At 39.9% G+C, this 14,877-nt stretch overlaps 1 protein-coding gene across 4 annotated transcripts in view; it reads right to left on the bottom strand.

The window, feature by feature from the left end:
- Positions 1-34: 34 nt before the first annotated feature.
- Positions 35-14,877, bottom strand: part of LOC106616376 (protein TANC2) — a 95,882-nt gene continuing 81,039 nt past the window's right edge. For all 4 annotated transcript variants that reach the window (XM_014233015.3, XM_070111207.1, XM_070111208.1 and 1 more), the window contains 3 exons: positions 7,094-7,592; positions 1,204-4,409; positions 35-1,138 (listed from right to left, as the gene is read on the bottom strand). In XM_014233015.3, coding sequence (XP_014088490.2) covers positions 785-1,138; positions 1,204-4,409; positions 7,094-7,592 — 4,059 coding nt within the window. In that variant the 3' untranslated portion in view covers positions 35-784. The remainder of the gene's footprint in view (positions 1,139-1,203; positions 4,410-7,093; positions 7,593-14,877) is intronic.

The raw sequence follows: 14,877 nt of genomic DNA, 5'->3' as shown, positions 1-14,877 counted from the left end.
ATATATGTTTTTAAATAAAACACACACATATGTATTTAGTTTTTTCTTCGTTTGTTCAATTTCACAATTTTAATTCATTTTTAAAATGCCTATAATAAAATACAATTAAATGAATTTTTACATGCAGATGAAACAATAATTTTTTATAAATTTTATTTTTTTAAGAATTGCTAAAGTAAGTATTATAATTAAATCATTATCATTTATGTAATATATAATTTTATAAGAAAATATAAGCAAAGAAGATAAATTATAAAACAATAAGGCATATAGAGTTGCAAGGCAGGCTAAAATAATGTTTTTTACTTAAAGAAATACAAAAATAATTTTTTTTTGTTTAATTTGCATAAACATTAAATAAAATACAATACAAAAGAAGGTGAAAATACAATTTTCTTTTAAACTGAAAATCGAAAAGCATAAACACAAATAAATATAGGACATTTAAAATGTAAACATATTATTCTATAAGTAGATTTGTATATACTTGTATGCAGGCAGCTACGGCAAATTATAAAATTAAAACAAATTTACTTAAAATTATTATTTAAATATATATAAAAAAAGGCTGGCTGCGCCAAATCTTTAGCTCCATTTTAAAGAAATGCAGTACACTAAATAAAAAATATAAAAATAAAATAAAAATAAAATTAAAAAAATATTTATAAAATAATTATAATTTTAATAAAATCATTTAAGGCAAATTAAAGCGCGTAAATATAATAATAACTAATTTTTAAAATGTTCACTTAAGCTTGTTAATATTGTGTGTTGTAAAAAGAAGCTACAGATCTGAGCTCTCATTCTGCGTTGGCAGGCCCATAGCGCCGAAGTCCGCGCAACTGAGCGCATACTCCTCATAAGCATTTCCGCTGCCGCGCGCTGTTGCAGCACCAGCAATAGCAGCGTCACTGTTAGTGTGCGCCAATAGCTCTGCTTGTATGCGCTTGAGCACTTCGACCACTTCGGCAGAGACGCCGCTTTGTAATGCCTTCTGCATGGCCTCGTTGGCGTCGACGAGTGCTTCAGGGTAATCGCCGCTTTCCATGCGTGATTTGGAGCGCGCGTAGTAGCCTTCATAGCTGGCAGGTTTCTGAGCGATAGCCTGTGTGGCTAAATCGATGGATTCGTCAAGTTCCTGCAGAGAGAAATGTTACGGTTATTTATCGTTAAGTTGAATGAAATTAATAAGTTTGTACTCACATTTAACTTTCGCTTGCAGCGCGACAGATTCAGCAACAAGTTGGTGCGCAATTGTGCAAATATTGCGCTTCGCTCTAGCAAATTCTCCAGACATGAGATCTTACGCAACGCGTACTGATAACGATGCGCCGCATCGTGAAAGCGATTCTTACGATACAAAACATTGCCATCTTCGAGTAATTTATTCAGCAGCACTATCAAAATCTCTGGTTTGCCCATAGCCATACTCCAGGTAGTGGGGCCTAACTTAGCGCCGCGACGTAAAAATACTTGTACAACCTGTATATTGCGGCAAGCAATTGCGCGGTCGAGTGGACGCATGCCATTCACATCGATATGCTCGATATTTGCGCCCTGTTCAAGCAGATAGAGCACCAAAGCGGCAGAGCCTTGATATGCCGCCAAATCGAGCGGTGTGCGCCCTTTGTTGTCGGCGTGATTGCGATTGCAGCCGCGTTCGATTAGACATTTAGCGGCCGGTTGGCGTCCACGTAAACTTGCCCACGAGAGCGCAGTAAAGCCTTCCTCATCTTGTGCTTCCAGCGCGGCGCCACGTTCAATCAGTAACTCCAACAGCTCAATATGACCTTCCTCCGCGGCTATCATAAGCGGTGTCTTGCGCGCTATGGTTACTGGCTCATCTATATCAGCGCCATTTTGTATCAACTTCTCCACCACTGCCCAATGCCCTTCCTTTACCGCTAACCAGAGCGCGGTAAAATCCTGTTTGTTACGCGCATCAATACGCGCGCCCTTCGGCAGTAAGATGGCGACTGTATCGCTGCAACCATTACGTGCCGCTGCGGTTAGCGGTAATTCACCACATGCCTCATCCATGAGATTCACATCTATGCCGTCGATTTCCAGCAAATCCTCAACGATTGTGACGTGATCTTGTGCTGCCGCAGCGATAAGTGATTGCTGTAGCGCCACTGCCAAACTGACATCCTGTGAGTTGGGACGCGGCGTCCAGTCACAGGCTAGCAAATATTTCACCACATTAAGGCGACCAGTGCGCGCGGCATGTACTAACGCGCAGCGCTGTGTTGTATCTGTTTGCCCTAAACTGCTGCCGGCGGCCACCAACAAGCGTACTACATCAGCGTGACCACGTATTGCGGCCAATATGAGTGGTGTGCAGCCTTGACTGTTAGTTAGACTCACGTCAGCGCCGAATTCCAGCAGTAAGTTCACCATGGGCATTATGCCCTCATGCGCTGCAATGCAGAGTATTGTTGCGCCGCCCATAAATTCTGTATGGTAGTGTGGTGAAGCGCCGGCTAGTAAAATCAAGCGCGACACCTTTAAGTTCGGACTGTAGACGTTGCGCAAAGAACCGAGCGCGGCCGATATGTTATCGGTGACGGTGGCGACCCAGAATGATTGCATATCGCGCGGCAGTTGTGGACCCAGACAGTTGCGGTAAATGTGCGCCTTTAGCATGTGGTGACCTAGCTCCATGGTTTGCTCGGGATCAAGTGGCGCTTGCATACGTGATAGCCGAAATGCAATAGCTGCATGTCCGAGCCGAAAATCGCAAAGAAATTTCAAGGATTCACCTTCGTCACGTCGGATTAACCATTCGCGGAAGTACGAGTGGAAAAACATGTACGTGTTGTCAATGCGACGTATGAGAAAGCCATCGAGCAATTTGAAGCGTTGCAAGAACTCATCCCAGCTAAGCACCTCGTCGGTCTTCATTGCACAAATGGTGTAGTAAATTTCATTCAAGGTAAGTGGATACAAAGCAGCCAAGCACACATTCAGTATGGGCGCGGCTTTCTCGAAACTGCTGTTGGTAGGGAAACGCAAATTGAAGTGTAGCAAAAATATTTGCGCTAAACTTACAGGCAGCACTTTGTAACTGGTCGACTTGATCACCAACTGACCGCGCTCAATGAGATCGAGTATCAGCTTGGCGTATAACATCGAACCCTTTGTCAGCGTTTGCAAGTGTCCGATAAACTTTAGCTGTCCACTGTTGTGATCCTTCACTGCGGCAATATTATTCTGTATTTCCACGCTGTGATTCACACGGAATGTTATATAGTCGAGCATATCCTTCTGTAGCAGATCGTTTGAGGCCCAACTATCGAGCGTCATTTTCGTATACGACAGGCCCTTAACAAACTCCAGCATTTGCGTGCGCACGGTAGCGACTACTTTCAGCCACGAGGGAAAGTGTTGCGTCATCTTGGCAAGAAAAGTGGCGATCGTGTGTCCGTGATCGGGACGATGATACTCCGCCTCGCACAAAGCATCAACGAGTATGACGCAAGTCTTGGTCGGTATCTTACCGGCACGTTTTAGCACAATCAGCGGCTCTAGAATAGCCATGCGCATAACGCGCTCTGCATCGGCAATACATTCCTTAACGCTCAATATATCCTGTAAATGTGGCTCGCTCAGCAGATACTCACGATATGCCTCGAGTTGTGGCGCCTGACATAGCTGCGCGGCCAGTGAGTGCACAAAGTCGGGCACCAGACAAGTGAGGTTCGAATCGGCCTGACAGAAGTGGTAGCCGACAATGTGTGAGGCTAACGCGCGTAAGCGATCGTGACCGAGATTGATGGGGCAGTAAATGCCATCCGGATCGCTGGTGCTATTGCTGTTCTTACGTCGGCCGAAACACGAATACTCAACTAACTGCAAGATGAGCGCCGTCTTGCCTGTACCAGGATTACCGTTGATCAGCACACCCGGTGTTTCGGTACCGGTAAGTATATTGGAGAGCTCACGCAACAGCCACTGACGTCCGATAAATGGTGGATCTGGTTCGGGTAGTGGTACTTCAAAAAAGAGCGGTTTCAAAGCCAGCTGTACTGGTTGCACGGTGGCCGGTTTGTAGACGGCATTGCGCTTGCTGGCGCCGCCAGCCAATTGGCCAGCGCGTGCTGAACGTCGCACGCCTGTTTTGCGCGCCTTCACTGGAAATACATCACTGTTATCGGTGGACAACGACAGCGCGTTCAGCTTGCCAGCCAAACTGAGCGTATCATCCTTGGTGATCACGGAGAGTTGTGAGCCAAAAGCGTTGGCACATCCAGCCGATAGCGTCTGTTCGGGACTGACATTCTGCGATGAGCTGCTGCTGGTTGTCGTGTTCGTATTGCCATGCTGATCGCTGTCCAGCAGCAGACCGAGACGGGCACGCAATTGATCTTTCTGCTTCTCGGCGGCGGTTAGCGCATGATCATCGTTGCCTGTGTGCGGAAGAAAAGAAGTAAAGCAAAAAGACTTGTTAAATAACAGCGGAATAACAATCGCTGACATAACGAAACATGCAAAAACTAGTGGAAGTATATGAAAACGTGTAAGAACTATATGAAACATGCTTATGAAATGGACATGCACATTTGAACTTTGCTAGAATAGCTCTGCTCGTGGCGCAACATGCAAATATATGCAATGCAAACAAAAACAAAACAAACAACAATAATGTTATATGCGTTGAAATTGCTCGTGCCTGCAAATTGATTAAGTCCCGCGTCCGACGAAGTTGAATTGACGCTCCATAACGATTTGATTTTACCAAAGACCAACGATGAAAGATGTCCCGCATAGACCGAGGTACCGGCGAGGCTTAAGCGATTTAGTCGATTCTCACTGCCGGCCGCTGTTGGCCTTGTAGAAGCAGCGCTCACATTGTTACTGACCTTTTGACGGCGGCGTCGCGTAACTGCCGAATCGGAGCAGGTCGATGTATTTAGTGCATTATTGTCTTTGCCTGTAAAATGTTTGTAATGAGGATGACTGATGTGAGAATGTTATATGTAGTGCATTTTTGCTAAATTATGTGTGTGTGTTGTTAGTGAAAATCAGAAACGGAAATGATATATATGTATACAAATGCTAAAACTAATTTTGTGCTAACTGAATGTTAGTCAAGTTAGATACTGTACGTAAAGTCAAAGTCGTTCTGTAGTACTTCCCAAACGTCTACAGTTTCAAGGGAACTGGATATATCGACCAGATCAATCTCAACTGATCATCTTCAGACAATGTTCTTGCAGCAAATTAGGCTCAACGGATGCAAATGGTCTCGTCGGTGGCACCTGGTCAACGGCCATGAAAGTATTTTTTTACAGATGAAAAAAATTCATTGTTGGAGAAGTGAAACAATAAAGTTTACGCTAAAAATTGCAAAGACGCAAAATATGTTATTCCAAGGGTTCAATATGGTCATCATCCACCTGCTGTAATGGTTTGGTGTTTTTACTTCTTTGAAAATGTGGTTAAAGCTGAAGTAAAAGTGTACCAGCAGGATGTTTTAGAAGGCGTGGGTCTTCCAGCGAGATTCTACTCCAGTACACAAGGCAAAAACGACACAGCAGTGGCTTAAAAGCTATATTCCTGGATAAGCCGTCTGGAAGTCCAGATTTGAATCCATTGGACTACAATTTCTGGTAATAGTTGGAAAACATGGCATGTCGAATACCCCGCAGAAATTTGGAGAGTCTCAAAAAATCTGGTATTGATCAGTAGCTGAATCGTTTTAGGGCATGGGTGAAAGTAAATGGTGACCATATCGCATAAAATTTTATACATCACTCATTAAAATATGCATTATTAAATAAAATAAACTTTATTAACAATATATTATAAGTTCATTTTTATATCGGCCTGAACTTGTAATAGAACTTATGGCGGAACTAATTATGTATATATACTTGTAATTAGTAAACTTGTTGAGAATCATAGCTGAATATTAGCTGAATCATAAACTTTTTCCGTATCTTTTTCGAAGTGACACAAGGACGTAGAATATTTGATCACGAAGAGAGGCTTCTAGGTCATATTTGTACAACTACATTAAAACTGATAAAAAAAAATATATTTGTAATAAAAAATAATAATAAAATATATTTTTAATTCACTTCTGTACTTTCAAAAATTTACGTTCATCAGCGAAGTCATAAATTTTTCTGCTAAATGCCAGCATTTACAATCTATTTTCTCTGTTCATCCCGTTCCTATAGTTAGATGGTCAGTACGTCGATGACACTACTAAATTTATTTTGTTATCCATTAGCCATTGACCTCGACCTCGGCTGCACGTGCAGTCAACAAGCGCTTCATATGACCACACTAACTCCTTCCCTCGCTCACTCTCTTTTCGCTCGTCACTAGCAGCGTTCATATTCCTCAAGTACGAGTGCCGGCAAGTAGTCGAGAAAACAGTACTTTCACAGCTACAAATCAAAGGAGCGACCGACAAAGCCAATGACAGTTGGACGGCCACTTCAACATTTGACTAACGAACGGCCTTTCGCCACTCACAAAGTTTAAGTATTGCTTAGGAGCAACTTAAGAGTTAGAAAACCGGTAAAAAAAAAAAAACCAAATTGCCATTTATATGTTCACCTCCAACACCTCAAATATTGCTAGTCAACACCAAAACCAATAGTCTAAATGAAAATCCATCAAATTTGGCGAATATGCAAAAGTGTTTGGCTGTGGTTACGAGGTGTGGTTATTAAGTATCGAGCCTAAGCGAATTTTTATCGTTGTCTATAACGTCAAAGCTGTCCAACAATCTAGTGAATAGCGCTCCAAAAATTAGCCGAAACTCTGAAGGCACTGAATGTCATCTCAGCCGAAGCTAATAGCAGGTGTATGAAAAATTGGTTTAAGTGTTGGCATGCTTGTATTAGCTTAAAACCCTACTTTAAAGGCGATAATAAAGATTTGTAATAAAATACGTGAAAATTTAGTTCTTTTTGTCAGTCCGAATTAAACTTGATCAGATGGTATATTATAGCATCAGCTACGTTACTTTATAACCACACCACGTAAATACAATATTGTGCATTATGCTTGGCTAAGTCCCGATGTACTAGTGTGATTCAAGAGCTAAGTGTAGTTAGCGCTGTTTTTAGTGACTTACCATCGACGAGTATCGTTGCGGCGGCATCTGTGGGCACACCACCATTCGAGGCGGTGCGCCGGTGTCCGGTCAGGGCGCTGCGCAAATTCTTGTGATTAAAGAAACGTCGCCGTGTCGGTGGTGTGGCAAATGAAGATGCATTGATTGCATCGCCGGTATTATAATGTAACTGTTGTTGGTGTTGCTGTGGAGACTGTTGCATGCTGCCGCAGCCGCTGCTGTTGTTGTTGTTATTGTAATGGTTATTGCTAATATTATTGTGACCGTTGTTATTGTTGCTGCTGCTCGCTGTGCTGCTGACCGTATTGCAATTGCTGCCGCTGCCACCACTGCTGATGCTGCTAATGGTATTGCCATTATTATTGTTGTTGTTATTGCTAGCGTGGTGTATATCCGCTGTAACGGTATATGTTGTTTGCGATGCAGCCACCGCTTTCGGCAATTTACTAATACTTGCATAGCGATGATATTCCGGAGATATGGACTCCTGCCGGTTATGCTGCAAAGAAAGAAGAAGGGAAGAGAGAGAGATGTAGATGAAAAGCACAAAATTTTGCACAAAACGCTAAGCGAACTGTTTTTCATGTATGCTAGTGCGGAAAATGGCGGGGGGTACGCTGGAAATATTATGTTTTCTAGAGAAGGAATCTAATAATCAAATTTGCTTGCAGCCTATTGAGCATTGCAAGCAAATAACAACAAAACAAAAAACAGCAACAAATATACACAGGTCAGTTTACCGCGTAGCGTTTGCGGCGTTGCCACTTATCGGTGATGAAAGTTTAAGTACACATGAGTGCGAGTATTCTACACAAAGCGAAGATGAATGGCGCGACGGAAAATCATTTCGTGGATATGTGTTTATGTTGAAACATGCGGTTTCAACTTTGCACCACAGTGGTGATGGTACATTTTTTTTAACGAGAGATTTGAAAGTGAAGAAATTAAAATTTTATAAATGACAGAGAAGGTAAGAAGAGGTGTTCTGTGAGCTGCTCTACGAGGGTGAGCCAATCAGTATATACTTACCTAACAAAAGAAAAACTAAAACTTTTGAAAATTGGTGATTTATTTTGCATCATAGTCAGCTTTTAGCTCGATAGACTTGATCCATAGGTGCTTCCACATCTAAAATACGTCTGAATAAAATACGTTTTCTAAATTTCTGAAAAGTTGATAGTAGACATAGAACAGTTTTCGCCTTCATATTTCACAAAACGAAAAATTTTCAAAAATCCACAGACTTGCCCGAACAAAACAACAAATTCGATTCGAAAATTTTTGTAGTATATATCCACGCTTTACTTTGCTTTACTTCTATTTTTTCTATTTCACCTGGATTGTCTTATAGTATGAAATTCTAGGTGTTTTTGCCTTGATCTGGCAAAGGCGGAACATTCGAGCAGGAAGTGATGAGATAATTCGATCTTCCAATGATGCAACTGGCATCCGGTAAAATGTTCAATTTTGCCGCAGCAATCCCGATCGGACAGTGTTCAGTTAGAACTCCTACAACCATTGAAATGTAGGTTTAGCTGAGAGCGAAGAGTTCACTAGACCTCTTACGATTTTCTCCGGCCAGAGACTCTAATTCTCAACACAATTGGTTCTACGTTAGCGAAATCATTTTTACCAACCAAGAGCTCTAATATAGATTGCCGAACTCATTACGCAAATAATAAAAATTGAAATAGTCGGTGGTCTTGATGATTTCCGAGCGCCAACCTTCAAAAATAAATAATCTCTAAAATTTTAACAGCAAGAAGGAAACTTGTAGACCCAAGTACTATATACTGTCGCAGAACGTACTAGGTTAACGTCGCCACAAGGGAAATGGACTTTTGTTCGACCAAGGACAGTAAAGTAGGTAGCATAACTCAAAACTCTTTTGGTGCAACAACCAAAACCCTGCTGTATTTCATAAGCGATTGCCTACTATTGTTACGAGCAGTATTGTTGCGGCATCAACTACCGGTTAGTTTGGAATTTAAATCGAAAAAAGTTTTATTTCGGTCAAAAGTTCTGAAAAGCTCTCTTTGGCGTAGTTTGCAGATTGTTCATGAAGTACTTCGGATTTAAAGGCCATCTGTGTCTGTACCTACTGTTAAACCATACTAGCGCCACCACTGGAAAATCTAAATGTATGCTTATATCAATATAAATATTGGCGTACATTCTTCTCGTTATCGACACCAGTTCCGAAAGAATCTTACAATGTGGTAACAAATTCGCAAGTCGCGGCCGAGACTAATCAAATTAGCAAAAAATTTAAGAATATATGTACATAAGTATGACTTGAGAGCAAGTGAGTATTTTAATAAAAATTGCGGATACTTTGTGTTTGTAACTAACGAAAAGTACAGTAATCCGCCGTCTAAATACTTATGATAGATAAAGGTTCCCTGTGGCTCTGGCACATGGCAAGTTCAAAAACATTTGTGGCTTTAACAACGGTATATAACAAGCAAATGGCTATAGAGATAAAACACACGGCGGAAGAGTTGAGTTGAGAGTTGAGCAACAGGCGTCACGTATTGATTAGTCACATCCTCCAGACGGTAGAAATAAAACAAACAGAAGAAAACGAAAGAAAGGAAGATAAAAAGAAAGAATATATGATATAAAAAGAAACAATGGTAGAATAAAACAACAACCATAGGAGAGCTAAACCTTAGAATCAAGCACAGCCAAAGCTACGTCTTCCGTTGAGCTCAGCAAAGCATAGCGCGTAGGTTTTACATAGCAAAACCTCGTTCTCCGCGCTTATCTGCTCTGTGCTCTGCTTGGTGGTCTTAGTGGCGCGACGCTTGCTTTATTGTTTACCGAACATTGTTTCTGTTGCTAATCATTTTACTTGAATCATCCTTAGACGTTCAGTCAGTGGGCTGGCGAATGTCTCGCATGCGCATCTATCCAGAAGAGCACGTCGCCGGCCAAGGCATGTCACGAAGACTGAGGAGGATGTGAGTAGTTTCTCTAGATTGAACAGCACACATATACACGTTTATGTGGCTTCGCATGCCTCTACTCTTGTCATGGTTCTCAACTGGGCGTTTAGCGCATGCGTGTCGCGTTTATGCTACGCTTTGATACTCTACTAAGTGGTGTGCGTTTACTTGTTTCAGGGGGAAAAAAAGTAAGAAATACTCATACAACAACAAACATTTTGCGTTGGCTGTCACGCTATTTTTGTATGTTATATGTATCCAGCATAATTGTTATTTTTGTTATTAGCCCAAAATCAATTTCATTCATGAAACTGCATATCGGCTGTCTACAAAAAAGTACAACAAAAACTACTTGCTGCAAGTGGGCTGGTAACAACAGTTGGTTTGCACGACTGATTGGTTTTGGCACAAACAAATGATCAATAGCACGCACAGTGAGCAAGGTCTGCGTAAAAAATATGCAAAAAAATAAAGTACTGAATATTAAAAAAAATTCCTAATATGTAAATGATTGGAACGTGATTTTAAAAGTTTTTTTTTTATAGAAAGTGGTGTTTAGAATTATAAGCGAGCGGCCTTCGGTTCATGAATTTTCATGAAGAGCTTCTTGAGTTTAAGAGTATAAACTCTCGAGCTCTTGTTACGTTTACGTTTTTAAGTTTGGCAACAAAAAGAAGTCGTAGATGGCGAAACCTGTATAATACAGTGGATAGGAAAACAAATCGTTGGCTAATTCGACTATTTTGACCATGGCGAGGGCGGAGGTGCAAGCCGATGAGTTGCCGTGGTAGAAGAGTATTGTTTTCACAGTCATGTACTACATGAAAGTATATTTCATTTGTGATAGCAGCGCCATCAGGCGGTGAGGATAAGAATGGATGTAGAGAGAAAACCAGAGCTCGGGAATGATTGTAAAGCATTTTTGGAGAAAAAAATCTACAAAAAATGTAGCCGAGCATCGGTCCCTCCTAAAAACTTGGGGCCCGGGAGAATATGTCCACAAACTCATTTCATTTATCTTTCACTGAGGATTTCATGAGAACGCCGTTAGGTTGTGTCCCCGATCTGCCCGCATGTCATCTCCACTTTGGATAAGTACTGCTCGGGCCGCCCTCGTATTACGTACGTTTATATTAAACTGGCTAAGAATTACAGCTCAACAACGACGAAATTAGTATTTACACCGCCAAGTGAGCACTTGGACAGACAGCGTCAGCATTGTGGACAAGCTGTAATTAGCAGATGCTGCCAGTAGTTTCAATTTCTGTTATCATTTCAATTTCCTCAACAATTGCTTGGTGCTATTTGGCAATAGCAATTACAACAACTACTATAACAACGAAAGGTGTTTTCAAACAACATCCGCTCGCATTACACTTGCTCCCAGCAGTCTATTGCCACTTGACAGCCGCTACTGCCGACAGTGGCAACACTGCGCCTCTTTTGCATAAACTCTGGTTTACCTTTTTTACTTTTTTGTAGAAAGTCCGCTATCGTATATAGTAGCATATATGGTATATGTGTGTACTAATTAATTTAAGTATTAACTACGCTGTGGCAGCCACAACAACTTAATCAACATATGTTGTGGGCATTTAAAATGCCACCTCGGGCGACATGCAGCTAGCTGTAATGGCCTGCAACACAATTATATGCTTTAATAGCAGCTGTGCTGGCAACACGACAGGCTAACTCACATGTTGCTAAGACTGCTGTTATTGCATTGTTGTTGTTGTGGCAGTAGTAGCTGACACCTAGCAGCTACATTCATGTCAATACATACCATATACACATACCTACATGTACTATATATATACGGGTATGTATGTGCGCATGCGCGCTGCGATGGCTCTAGGTTAGAGTAAAAGTAGCGAAGATGTTGCACCAACAGCCCCTCATATTTAATAACTGGTTTTCTTTTACCGTTCGAGCGTTTTTTGCTATGGCACTGACATACCTACATATGTTGGCGGTGTTGGGGCTCTCGCACTCAAATGTGTTTGGCAACTTTTTGTTGCCGAGTGATAGAAATTGTTGCTGTGAGCACTAATTATGACTAAAAATGGTTGCGTGAGTGGACATTTGGAAAAATTTTAAAAACAAAATTGTGCACATTCATCTGATCCTGATCCCTTCATAAGACAGTTATAAAAATACTAGTAAGTTCAACTCATTAGAGTTGAAGTTTGCTGGAAATCTTGTATGATTTTTCAGGAATTATTCAATGGTAAAAACATATAAATCAATTTTCGAGTTGATTCGATTCATTGCATATTATTTTTTTCTATGATACTATTCAATTAGATTTCAGTTAGTCTTTTTCTAATTTTTTATTGACCGCTAAATGGACTAAACCAATGTCAGGGTCAAAGTCAAAGTTCATTGCCGCAATTTCTCATTTTAAGCAATCAAAGATATGAATTGAGAAAAACTGGCGATTTTTTATAAAGCTATACACATACAGATGTCTACTTAGTTAGTGTTGCCACAATGTCCGTCTACAGATCGCATCAGCAATAATTACCACAACTCAATTAACTTGTTGATCATCTAGCAGCTCGAGCCGTCTTAGAGCAGCCTGCCTGCTACACACATGCATGCGAGTACAAAAGAAAAATATACTGTATATAATATGACCATATAAGAATATAACTGTGTGCATATCTCCTTATGTACACATGCTGAAGCGATCGCATTCAATCAATTCAACATAATCGAGCGATCAATCCAAGCGGTAGACATGTTCATATGTATTTGTACCTATCCGGCCGCTGCTGCAATGAATCGCTGTATTGTAAATATATTTTCTTCAACATCAAATTGTCTGCCATGTGAAACTACAATTTTTCATTGTTGTTGTGTTTTTGTTTTGCTATTAGAATTTTTATCAAGCATTAATAATAATCAAAATGATTGCATATATCCGTTGTGTGGTGTCTTGGCTGCTCTTAAGCAGAGCTTTTAAGTTGCTTGAAACCTTAGCTGTATGCAGTGGTAGTTGTGTGAGTTTAAAGAGTTTGTGGTAAAAACTTTCAATGTTGAAAGAGACTTAATTTTTTTTTTAAATTTTTATGAAAATGTTATAATTTTCTTCTTTCACCTTCATTTCCGAACCAAGTACTCAATTTTTTAAAAAATCAATCTGAAATTTAGCACACGTCCTTTTCTTCTCAGCAAGCTGCTCATTTGGCGGTACCGCCGATATCGGACCACTATGGCATATAGCTGCCATACAAACTGACCAATCGAAATCAACTCCTTGTATGGAAAACTTTTTTATTTGACAAGATATCGTCACGAAATTTGACACAGATTATTTTTCAAGGTAGCGCTATAACTTCCTAATAAATTGTCCAGATCGAACCACTATTGCATATAGCTGCTGTACAAACTGACTGATCAAAATCAAGTTCCTGTAAGAAGGTATGTTTTGTAATTGTGAAGGGTATTATAGCTTTGGTTTGTTTTTCATTCCACTCAGAACAAACACTAAGTTTCCGTCGAGTAAGAGCAGGACAGCATGTTAGTGCAACGATTTTTAATCTGCTCTGCTATTTAATTTTTTAATGCTCTTTTATTGGTATTTAGACGGCAAGATCTTGTATATATTCGTTTAAGGTCACAACAAAATACTTCTAGAGCTCCTTAAAAGTCTTAGTCTTCACAATTTCTTAGAAAACGTCTATTGTTTTATTTGTAACTAGTCCCTAACCTTTAAGTTCATGGCCAAAGGTTTATGGAAAATTATTTCTACGCTCATTAGGCTTAGTGAAACCTTGGAATAGGATGATAAATGAACAATAATGTTAAGAGACATTATAGCATTTATTTTTATGTTAATAAGTGACATCTCTTTACATGATAAAGACCAAACCATTAATCGATTGAAAAGCGCTCAACAATCTGTGACATTTTCTAAAGTAGTGACTTTGTGTCATAATTCTCCTTATACCGTTTTTTCTAAACTCAACATAAACAATGAAAAACCTCAGTTTCAGGCATTCTTATAGAGAAAAGTAGTTGAAAATTTTTTGATTGTCGTCATTGCGAGTACCGCATTTGACCTACTTTTATATAAACTTATATGCATATATGTTAATGTTGTTGTTGTTGTAGCGCAAAACAGGCACCTAATGATCCTGAGCTCACCCTTGTCGACCGTCTAAATATTCTAATCCTTTCCAGTTGTAAAGTATAGATTCAACTGTCGTCGTTACGTATTAATGTTACTCATACGCACTGGTAAACGCCAAACTTCTACTCTTAAACGCTTAAGAGGATCGTATAGAATTGTTTATAATGCATAAATCACATTTATTTTGTACAATAATGTGTACTTTACAAAACTGACACCGCTTTTGAGATCAATTACTTATATAATTAGAAATATTTTAAAGCTTTGGTATATACTATTCCAGCAAAAAGAAAAAAATCTCGAACAACGAAAAACATTTTAGTCAGGTGCTGTAGCTACAGATTTCCTAATGACAACAACAATGACTTCAAGGCCAATCGCTTACACCAATCCAATTAACTTAAAACAAATTCAACATGATTTATGCAAAGGTCAACTGTTAACCCTAATTGACAATTAATTGACAGCACAGCATAACATCGGCATGCAATGCGAAACCGTCAACAAATAAATATGTATGCATATAAATTTATATGCACACAATTGTATGCAATTATAGAATAATTTGGTATTTTTGCCGGCGATTGCAGCACTAAAAATATGCTATCTGTTGCGAATAATTGCTTTATAAACGAAAATCAAAGTAAAAAAAAATATAAAATAAACGTGATTTTGCATAAATTAAATGTGACATGGATTAA

The sequence above is a fragment of the Bactrocera oleae genome, chromosome 6, assembly GCF_042242935.1.
Source record: "Bactrocera oleae isolate idBacOlea1 chromosome 6, idBacOlea1, whole genome shotgun sequence".
NCBI classification, from domain to species: Eukaryota; Metazoa; Arthropoda; class Insecta; order Diptera; family Tephritidae; genus Bactrocera; species Bactrocera oleae.
This window is presented reverse-complemented; position numbering and strand designations above follow the sequence as displayed.